Raw genomic sequence first — 11,714 nt, forward strand, 5'->3', positions numbered from 1 at the left:
CGAGTAGGTGAATACCGGGCTGGTATCCATATCCCTCCTCTGTTACAGGATTCGAAAACGTTCACTACTTTCACATGTGATAACACTGGGCGCAGGCAGATGAGGTACAAAAGATAGGCAGAGGAGGAAGAGATGGCGATTGCCAGAGGCCACCCCGTATTACTGACATTGCCAGATCCAAAGGTGCTGACCCCGTAGAAAAACTGGATAAGGGCGAGGGTAAAGATGAGAAGAACAAACTGATATAAGTGCAAGACTGTTAGTGGGGCGGAACCTGTAAAATCACAACGAATTCGTCGCAGAAACAATGTCTTCGACAGTTATTGGGTACAAAGAGGAAAAGATGGAAATCTGAGAGAGCAATTTTGGATGAATGTAGGGAATGTGCAAATGCCTAATCAACCAAGCTCCTTGATAGCTGCTTTTGGCGAGCTAGCGCTTGTGCATTGCGTTGCTGCAGCAAATTTATCTTTCTTTTTTGTTCTGCTTCTGCTGCTCTTAATTTAAGGAAAAATTAAGGAAAGCAGTTACTCAGAAAAGAAAGTTGTGATGCACGCCGGTTTTTTTTAACACGTCAGAGGCATTGCAAAATGGCCACCTCCAGTGGAACTGTGAATCTTATAGCTTTGGGCGCAGGACCTACGCCCCCCTCTTTAGTATCTAGTACCAACCAAAAAGAAGAAATAGCCATTAAAATGCCAACAGCTTAAGTAAATCCATTTACAAAGCTAGGAGGAAAATTCTGCCGAAATTACCTACTCGTACTCAGGAAGTTCATGTTGTGATGAACACATTTACTGCGAAAACTGAAGTTGATGCGCATTTGTTATTACATACTGATGCTGATAAAGACATTTTACTATTGTGTGTCGCTGAAAACCTTACTGTACCTAATCAGTATGACAGTATAGATGTGAAGCGCTATAGAGACTGGAATAGGCATGCGTATTCAAATACAGAGATACACTAGTGGCCATTAAAATTGTTACACCACGAAGATGACGTGCTACAGACGCGAAATTTAACCGACAGGAAGCAGATGCTGTGATATGCAAATGATAAGCTTTTCGGAGCATTCACACAAGGCTGGCGCCGGTGGCGACACCTACAACGTGCTGACATGAGGAACGTTTCCAACCGATTTCACATACATAAACAGCAAATTACCGGCGTTGCCTGGTGAAACGTTTTTGTGATGCCTCGTGTAAGGAGGAGAAATGCGTACCATCACGTTTCCGACTTTGATAAAGGTCGGATTGTAGCCTACCGCGATTGCGGTTTATCGTATCACGACATTGCTGCTCGGGTTGGTCGAGATCCAATGACTGTTAGCAGAATATGGAATCGGTGGGTTCAGGAGGGTAATACTGAACGCCGTGATGGATCCCAACGGCCTCGTATCACTAGCAGTCGAGATGACAGCCATCTTATCCGCATGGCTGTGACGGATCGTGCAGCCACGTCTCGATCCCTGAGTCAACAGATGGGGACATATGCAAAACAACAACCATCTGCACGAACAGTTCGACGACGTTTGCAGCAGCATGGACTATGAGCTCGGAGTACATGGCTGCGGTTACTCATGACGCTGCATCACAGACAGGAACGCCTGCGATGGTGTACTCAACGACGAACCTGGATGCACGAATGACAAAACGTCATTTTTTCGGATGAATCCAGGTTCTGTTTACAGCATCATGATGACCGCATCTGTGTTTGGCGACATCGCGGTGAACGCACATAGGAAACGTGTATGCGTCATCGCCATACTGATGTATCACCCGGCGTGATGGTATGGGTTGCCATTGGTTACACGTCTCGGTTACCTCTTGTTCGCATTGACGGGCCTTTGAACAGTGGACGTTACATTTCAGATGTGTTACGACCAGTGGCTCTACCCTTCATTTGATCCCTGCGAAACCCTACATTTCAGCAGGATAATGCAGGACCGCGTATGCAGGTCCTGTACGGACCTTTGTGGATACAGAAAATGTTCGACTGCTGCCCTGGCCAGCACATTCTCCAGGTCTCTCACCAACTGAAAAAGTCTGGTCAATGGTGGCCGAGCAACTGGCTCGTCACAATATGCCAGTCACTACTCTTGATGAACTGTGGTATCGTGTTGAAGCTCCATGGGCAGCTGTACCGGTACATTCCACCGAAGCTCTGTTTGACTCAATGCCCAGGCGTATCAAGGCCGTTATTACGGCCAGAGGTGGTTCTTCTGCGTACTGATTTGTCAGGATCTGTGCACCCAAATTGCGTGAAAATGTAATCATATGTCAGTTCTAGTATAATATATTTGTCCAATGAATACCCATTTGTCATCTGAATTTATTTCTTGGTGTAGCAATTTTAATGGCCAGTAGTGCAGTTATAAACTGTGTACACAAATCTTCTTTGTGAGCCTATTTGTGAAAAGTGCGTCAGAGTCCGTACAGTAGTTCCTGACATTAGCCCAAATATACAAACAGCTGGTAGCTTTAATTTAGTACGTAAAGGAAGATACAAGACAGATACAATCCCTATAGCATAAAGTGAACCTTCTTTTGTGACTGTTGTCAGCACTTTAACAGCTTAACTTACAAAACATTTGATTCTGCATGCTGTTCACTCAGTGCATATTTGTAAGGCGGTTAGGAAGTATTACAAATACGTGCATCAACTCAGCAAGTACGAAGCTAAGTTTTAAATTTATTTTCAGGTGGAAGGTAGCCTGGTTTGGGAGATGTACAATGAAGTGCAACACAAGATCATATGCTACAAGGTCGAAGTCCAGATTTTTTGGCCGTAGGAGATGTCAGCCGATCCGTGAACAAGACTGCTGAATTAACGTCAACTTGCATTGTTGCAAGAAAGACAAAAGAACACTAATGTTTTAAGATTGCTCCCTTGATAAATAAATTAATCTTGCATTGCATTCCTGTTTATAGCCTCATTGTAAGTGTTTTGTGTTGAATGTTCGTTTCCTATTTATTTATTGCAAGTTTTTTTGTGTGTAACACATTTTTATTGTATATATTCTGATACACAACCATTTACATGTAAATAAAGTATTAGTGATATGTTAAGAGAATATAATTCTTAATGTAGTGCAACTACTACATTTTCCACTCAATAGACAAATTCTTTTATTCATGTTTTTAGTAATCCTACCTAAAGTCATATATTTTCTTACAGCTGTTGAGGTATGCTGAGTCTAATTCGAATATGACTGCTAGCAAGCACGTAGGTTTTTACACAGAGAAGAACAGATGTGAGTATTAGCGCAATTCTTCAAGAATTTTTCCATCGTTAAATTATATGAACAGAATTTCCCACCATTCCTGCTGTAAAAATGCTGCTCTAGGTTATGGCAGGATAGTGTCTCAAACACCCTCCACGCACACCTAAGTGCCTGAGAACTTGCTGCCATGATCGTTATAGCAAAGCATCAGATTTATTTCCCTACTGTCAGCTGAAATTGTGCCCAGGCCTCCTACTCAGTCACCTTTGATTGATTAGAGATACATATAAAATAGGACACAACGGATCATTGAAAGTCTGGAGGAATCATAGAACCTGTTGATGGAATCAAAAAAATTATTGAGGAGCAACAGAAATGAGATTACCGATAAACTTAACATGGAAACTGGAGATAGCTAAGTAGCCGGAATGAACGAATTCTGTTAACTTGGAAGCAAAATAGAACATGACGGACGGAACAAGTACCTGAGAAGCAGACTAGCGCAGGCAAAGAACGCATTCTTGGCCAAAAGACGTCACCTAATATCAAACACTGTCATTTTCAGGAAGAATTTTTTTAAAGATTGTACGTTTGGAGAACAGCATTCATTATGGACTGTGGGAAAATAGGCGAAGAACAGAATCGAAGCTTTTGAGAAATGGTACTGTAGAAAGATGTTGAAAATTAGGTATGGTAGACGTAGTATAAGAAATATTAAGGTTCTCCACGAAATCGTTGTGGAAAGGAACACGTGGAAAACACTGACGACAAGAAGGGATAAATAAGGTGATGAGTCCCTTGTCAAGGTATTAGAGAGTAGCTTCCATGGCACCAGCATAAAAAATGTGGAGAAGCCAGGTATTAGAAAACAGCTAACTAATAATCGAGGATGTTGAGTAAAAGTACTACTCTGAGATGAAAAGTTTGGCACAGGAGAGGAAGTACACACATGATCATAAATTAATGATAACTACGTGGCACTACACAAAAACTGGCGCCAATGGCATAGGCACACAGAGAACACACACAGCACAGATCTGAGTCCACGGTATTGGTGATAAGTTGAGAAAACCGTCCCGAAACACATGTGCTACTAAACAACCACTGTTTCCTGCGCATGTACCCCGACATCAATATGGGATACGATCACCATGCACACCCACACAGGGCGCGCAACGAGTTGGCATACTCTGGATCAGGTGGTCGAGCAGCTGTTGGGGTATAGCCTCCCATTCTTGCACCAGTGCCTGTCGGAGCTCCTGAAGTGTCGTAGGGGTTTGAAGACGTGCAGCAGTACGACGACCGAGAGTATCCCAGATGTGCTCGATGGCGTTTAGGTCTGGAGAACAGGCAGACCACTCCATTCGCCTGATATCTTCTGTTTCAAGGTACTCCTCCACGATAGCACCTCGGAGGGGCCGTAAATTATCATCCATCAGGAGGAAGGTGGGACCCACTGCACTCCTGAAAAGGCAGACATACTGGTGCAAAATGACGCCCCGATACACCTGACCTGTTACAGTTCCCCTGTCAAAGACATGCAGGGGTGTACGTGCACCAATCATAATCCCAGCCCACACCATCAAATCACGACCTCCATACAGGCCCCTTTCAAGGACATTAAGAGAGCGGTATCTGGTTCCTGGTTCACGCCAGATGAAAACCCAACGAGAATCACTGTTCATACTATACCTGGGACCACTGTTCCAATGACCACGTACTGTGTTCTTGACACCAGGCTTTACAGGCTCTCCTGTGGTCAGGGATCAGTCGAATGCACCTTGCAGGTCTCTCTGCGAATAAACCATGTCTTTTCGTCATCTGTACTGTGTGCCTGGAGACAACTGTTCCAGTGGCTGCGGCAAGGTCCCGAGCAAGGCTACCTGCAGTACTCCGTGGCCATCTGCAGCCACTGATGGTGAGATATCGGTCTTCTTGTGATGTTGGCCACTGTTGACATCCCGTACTGTAGCGCGTGGACACGTTTCCGGTTTGCTGGAATCGTTGCCATGATCTTGAGATCACACTTGGTGGCACACGGAGGGCCCGTGCTACGCCTGCTGTGTTTGACCAGTCTCCAGTTGCCCTAGTATTCTACCCCTCATAACGTCATCAATGTGTGTTCTTTGAGCCATTTTCAACACACAGTCACCATTAGCACGTCTGAAAACGTCTGCACACTTACTCGCTGCACCGTACTCTGACATGCACCAACACACCTCTGCGTATGTGGACTGCTGCCAGCGCCACCGTGCGACGACCGGAGGTCAAATGCACCGCATCGTCATTCCCTGCAAGCCACCCACCAGAGCGTTGTTTAACGTGTATCAGCATTATGCTTAATTTATGAGCATGAGTGTAGTTACGGGCGTCATCCAATCACGCAGAAAGTTAATGACCTACTAGAAAAACGTGAAGGCCCGTGTTGATAGCTTATGTCGGAAAAGTAAATGTATGCGTTCCCATAGAGCCAGTTAATTGTATCAGGCGAGAACACTACGCCACTTTCCTCCGATAAGTTCGTTTATCTGCGGGTTGTCCTGTGATAAACTAATTACGTTCTAACTGTAATCATTAACGCGATCTTCATGACATAAAGATTGAAATAAAAACATAAACAAGCACATTAGCATCCTGTCGTAATACTTCTTATTAGAATTATTCAATCTCTATTATTTATTGTGTACAAGTATTTCACTACGAATTCGAATGCGACTAATCAATGCTTAGATCAGGGGATGTCAGCGAATTTATGCCCCATAGCTATATCACTGAACAATTTAATGGCAGTCTGGAAATACTGACTATGTGTTTTGGACAATGGGAGGCGGTGGAGACAACAGATAGTCGAAGAGGGATGTTACGCTCTTCGCAGCTGGTTCGTTAACTTTATCCAAAAATTTGCCCCAGGTTCCTCGCCAGACACCTTAAGAACTCAAACAATGATCTTTGGTTTTATGACTCGTTTGTTTCTAGCTAGGTGGAAAATATTGTTCCACTTTAAATGCTTAATCTTGCCATTATGGAGGCAGTGGAAATTAGGCTAGGGGTATCATATTTTACAACAGACTTTAGAAAGCATCTTTTGTAAAAAGTCTGAGGCCCAAGGGACGTTTAACACCAAAAGTCTTACACAATGACGTGGCTTGCTAAATCAGAAGCCTCAGGCGAGCGGAGTGGCCCCACGATTAGGGCGCCATGTCACGAATTGCGCGGCCCCTCCCGCCAGAGGTTCGAGTCCTCCCTCGGGCATGGGTGTGTGTGTTGTTCTTAGCTTAAGTTAGTTTAAGTGGTGTGTAAGTGTAGGGACCGGTGACCTCAGCAGTATGGTCCCTAGGAATTCACACACATTTGAACATTTTCAGAAGCAACTGAAGTCCCAGTTAGCACCTGCACTGGCCTTTGCCTCTTTAAAAGTAATGAAAAATTAAATCTACGCAGCAAACCGTATCCCCCTCCCACATTTTGTCAGAAATTCTGTTTCCCGTACGTTCATAAGTTACTGTCTAACATGTGCTCTCCCAGAGAAAACTACACGCAGCAACCGATCACACTTAAATGAAGAGAAGTCATAGTTAAAACGCATAATGCATTAGTATACTGAAGGTATTACGCTTGCCCTTTATAATTGCATCAGCTGCTTCCCTCACCATTAAAAGGCAGTGAATGGCGATTTTCCAGTCGCACAATTACAACGTAACGATATGCTATATGGTTGACCGTCCAATCGTGAGGGTCAATTCATTATTACTCTTCTAACTGACGTTACGTTTTGCTCTTTATCTCTGTACGCCACAGCCAGATACTTATTGTACTGCTGTGCTCATGCCTCTGATTTTGTCATATTATCAAGGACCAACGACCAGCATATGAATTACCAGACGACTTATCTGCATCCGGCACGACGATCATACCAGTTTTCATTCTTGGAATAGGTGTACATTGCACCAATTTTCTTGTATTAACAGTCGACAATAATCTATAAAAATTATAATGTATTCACGAGACTAGTTGGAGTACTGCGAAGCCAAACGAACCTTTACAATCTAAAACTGGAAGTTACTATGGGAGAAGGTAAGTCTACAGCCTTATATTTCTGGATCACCACCCTTCAAATGTTAGAGACATATTGGTTCCATACTATTGACATACACATGGTCGAAAATGATCTATCTGAAATGTATTTTACGCAATTTTTTCTACGCTTCGCTACTTTGGTGCATTGCCTGCTTTACTCTTACTAACATTCCCAGTGCATCATGGATACCGTCATTCGGCTTCGCTAGTTACTCGTAGCATAAATCTCAAATATCACTGTCTCTCAAAGAAGAACAATTCCAGTGGGTAACCTCTTTACTTGTCATTGTATACAAGATCTAAGTGCCGTCGCACATTAAGAAGGCCGCCCGGGATTAGCCGAGCGGTCTAGGGAGCTGCAGTCATGGACTGTGCGGCTGGTCCCGGCGGAGGTTCGAGTCCTCCCTCGGGCATGGGTGTGTGTGTTTGTCCTTAGGATAATTTAGGTTAAGTAGTGTGTAAGTTTAGGAACTGATGAACTTAGCAGTTAAGTCCCATAGGATTTCACACACATTTGAACGTTTTGAAAATTAAGAATGAAATTAGCTAATCCAGTAACATATACGAACAAAATCAGAGTATGCGTGTATAATGGAAATGGGTATAGCAGCTATGCACGAGACAATTGTTGTTGGATAAGAAGAAATGGAACAAAGTGTCGTGTTATCTAAACTGTGCCGGCCGGAGTGGCCAAGCGGTTCTAGACGCTACAGTCTGGAACCGCGCGACCGCTACGGTCGCAGGTTCGAATCCTGCCACGGGCACAGATGTGTGTGATGTACTTAGGTTAGTTAGGTTTAAGTAGTTCTAAGTTCTAGGGGACTGATGACCTCAGCAATTAAGTCCCATAGTGCTTAGAGCAATTTGAACCATCTAAAGTGTGAGGAGGAAAAAACGAAATTGCATCCTGATACCTTTACGCAACAAATTGCATCATTTACTGTAGCAACGACATTACGATCTGTGCCTGTGCCTCGGAATCAGTCCACACTACAAACAAAAGTAGTTAGATGGGAGTATAGGGTATGGTGAATTACTGTTTCTCACTTGTAGCCTGGTCACCGAAGGCCAAAATAAGGTCGACTTGGGAAAAAATTCGTATAGTCCCAAATTTTTGTACAGTACTAGAAGGATGTGTCATGAACTATGTACTAAAAATACTGACCGATGGGGTGTGAGAGTTGGGGTTTGGGGAGGGGAGGGGAGCGTTTAAAAGTCACTGTTCTTTTTTTTTTCTTAAATATCTCCTAACCTGCGCCTTCTAGCGAAAATGTTTCCCAGAGCAAAATTAAACTAAATTATTTAAAAAAGATGTTATTTTCATTTTATTTCTAAGACTAATAGTTTCGTGAATGGAGGGGACGGAAAAATCGCAGATTAAGAAAAACAGCATTTTAATGGTATAAAATTAAAGTTTGCTGTTAACTAAAGTAGGTTAATATTAAATGTGTGTACTGATCGCACACTTTTACGTGGCCCCCGTGCGGAAGATGCTGGAAGGGGAAGCTTGCGATCGGCTCGTAGCGCATTGGCTGCTGAGACAAGTCCCACCTCTTTTAGGAGAGTAACCATCTCATAGCGTATAAAAGAAACAAATACGAGGCGTGTTTTTTAAGTAAGTACCGTTTTGAAATTAAAAAAGACGTGCTAAGCTATCTCAATAATTTTATTTTTAGATGAAAGCCTGTACCTTAACCTATGCACCGACGCATTACAGTCTGATTCTTCCTTCTTTATGTTGTGTACTGAGTGTTTAAGATGCCTCCGATAAACGTGAGCCCCGCCGACTGTGAAGTACGGGCCGTTATAAGATTTCTCAGTGCTAAATACCTAAAAGCCATCGATATTCATCGTGAGATCTGTGCAGATTAAGGAGTAAACATTATGAGTGATGGAATGGTAAGAAAATGGGTGAGAGCATTTAAAGATGGCTGCACAAATGTGCATGATGAACAACGGAGTGGGCGTCCTTCGGTCGTTAATGAAAGTCTGGTGCAGGAAGTGGACAATAAGGTGAGAGAAAACAGACGCTTTACGATTTCCTCCTTGCGGGATGACTTTCCTAATGTTTCTCGTAGTGTTTTGTATGGCATTGTGACGGAGCACTTGAATTACCGAAAATTGTGCCCACGTTGGGTACCAATATTGTTAACAGATGAGCACAAAACCAAACGTGTAGACAGTGCATTGACTTTCTTTCCTTCAGCGGTACCGCAACGACAGTGATGATTTCTTAAGCCAAACTGTTACGGGCGGTGAAACATGAGTGGCCTACGTCACACCAGAATCAAAGCAACAATCCATGAAAGTTGAGCAACGGCATCGTTTTGCTGCAAGACAATGCCCCTCCGAATGTGGCGAATCAGACCAAAGATCTTATCACATCTTTTCGATGGGAAACTCTACATAATCCTCCGTACAGCTCCGATCTTGCGCCCAGCGACTACCATCTGTTCTGCACTTGAAGAAACACCTGGGCGGTCAGCGTCTTCAAGACGATGACGAAGCCAAAACAGTGGTGATGCAGTGGTTAACAAGTCAAGCGGCAGACTTCTATGAGGAGGGTATTCAAAAACTGGTGCAACGCTATGACAAGTGCCTCAATATTGACGGAAATTATGTAGAAAAGTAGATTAAGGCACAGGCTTTCATCTAAAAATAAAATCATTGAGATATCTTAGCATTTTTTAAAAATTTCAAAACGGTACTTACTTAAAAAAATACGCCTCTTATGTAACGGATTAATGTGTCACAAAAGAAACTGATCAGCCAACTTTAAACATAAGTCACGATACTGGAAGTAGAATATGTATTTTACGTAATGTCAGTGGAAGTTTTCCGTATTATCTCAATTTGTACCATATACACTGTATGTTCTGATGATTTCTTGTGCATTTGAAGAGCGAAACCGCTCAATAAAATACAAAATGTGCCTTTATCTGTCTCCTAAAGTGTAGTTAAATTCCAGTTAATGAAATAATCGATGGCACCTTAATTGGGCTTTTGGAGATCGGCTGCAGGGATATAAAAGCAGGAAAGGATCATAAATAACGTCATCAGCAAGAGAACGGATGTGATAAGTTCGATTATTCATACTACGGAAGAAAAACAACTCATATGGTATGGATGTCTTGAGAAGAGACAGCCACTATGGATAATGATGTGGGAACCACTAGGAAGGATGAAAAGAGGGAGACCCCGGCCACTTAGGTACACGGAATGCAGCTATTAATCAGAACAAAAAATATCGAAGAAAATTTATCGACAGATACGGACAAATTCTGAACGAAAATTAAATTTGTTACATTGTCTTGCGTTACTGGGAAACGTAAATGCATTGTAAAACCGAGAATAATGACAACTTTCGTTTCTCAGAGTGAAAAGTTTAGAATCATTTACAATTCGCATAATTATGACCCTAAGCATTTGGCACACACTACAGAAGAAAGTACCCAGATGACATTAAACAAAAATGACTGTAGAAAGGCAGTGGCAGACGTTCTTGCATAGGAACTCCATCAAGGACAATTTGGCGAAAATTAATCAGCTGATTTCCATCAATAAATTTAGGATGGGTGCTTAAATACGTTTATTGCGCAACTGATAAATTCATGGCACTTAAGGTCGACATGATACTGGAAAAGATATACACTCGTGACGAAACAGTTCAAACTATTATTCCGTGCAGACATCTATGGAAAGTGTTCTCGGCGACATTTCTGAGATAAGGTAACCACAATCTGCCACAGTGGTCTTTATTTAAGAGGACTCTGTCAGCTGGATTAGATCGCGATGTAACAAATGTCAGTTCCGACACACTACTGTCATAAATCAGCAAGTTGTAATGGGACGATGGGTGGCGCCTCTGATTTAGGTCTCGGATTACGTAGTAGGTGAAGTAACAGCCTAAATGTGCAGGAGAATATATTGATAAGTCTAATAAAAACTGTTAAGCATTTTTAACAAAATCCACATTTATTTCTCAACACCATCTCGACTGAGCCCATTGTGTTGGATTCAACGAGATGTCGATGTTTTATTCCTTCAGAAAAGAGAGAAGTTTTCGATTGTGCCTACCGGTCCTTAGTAGCAGAGATAACCTCCTCATTCGACGAATACTTAGGTCATTTGTTGATGTTACGACCCGTATAAGGGTATAGGATCCAAGTCTGGGGAGCTACTATGAAGCGACTTTTGTGTACAGTTGCCATGTCAACGACTGCACTGTGAGCAGGCGCCTTTTTTAGTTCACGAGCATATTTTGCTAGCTAATACTTCTTTTTTAACTTTTTTCAAAATTTCCCTCCCATCACGGGCGAAGAGTTGGTGACAGTTGACACTACCATTATTATGGTGGGAAAAGCACTTCCAGCATATCCAGGTACGTGACTCCTCTAACCGTATTTTTGGC

At 42.7% G+C, this 11,714-nt stretch overlaps 1 protein-coding gene across 1 annotated transcript in view; it reads left to right on the forward strand.

Moving 5' to 3' along the window:
• Positions 1-2,920, forward strand: part of LOC126337818 (uncharacterized) — a 96,794-nt gene extending 93,874 nt beyond the window's left edge. The window contains exon 4 of the mRNA XM_050001501.1: positions 2,705-2,920. Within this exon, the coding sequence (XP_049857458.1) occupies positions 2,705-2,794 (90 nt within the window). The 3' untranslated portion in view covers positions 2,795-2,920. The remainder of the gene's footprint in view (positions 1-2,704) is intronic.
• Positions 2,921-11,714: the final 8,794 nt, after the last annotated feature.

Source organism: Schistocerca gregaria, chromosome 1 (assembly GCF_023897955.1).
Source record: "Schistocerca gregaria isolate iqSchGreg1 chromosome 1, iqSchGreg1.2, whole genome shotgun sequence".
NCBI classification, from domain to species: Eukaryota; Metazoa; Arthropoda; class Insecta; order Orthoptera; family Acrididae; genus Schistocerca; species Schistocerca gregaria.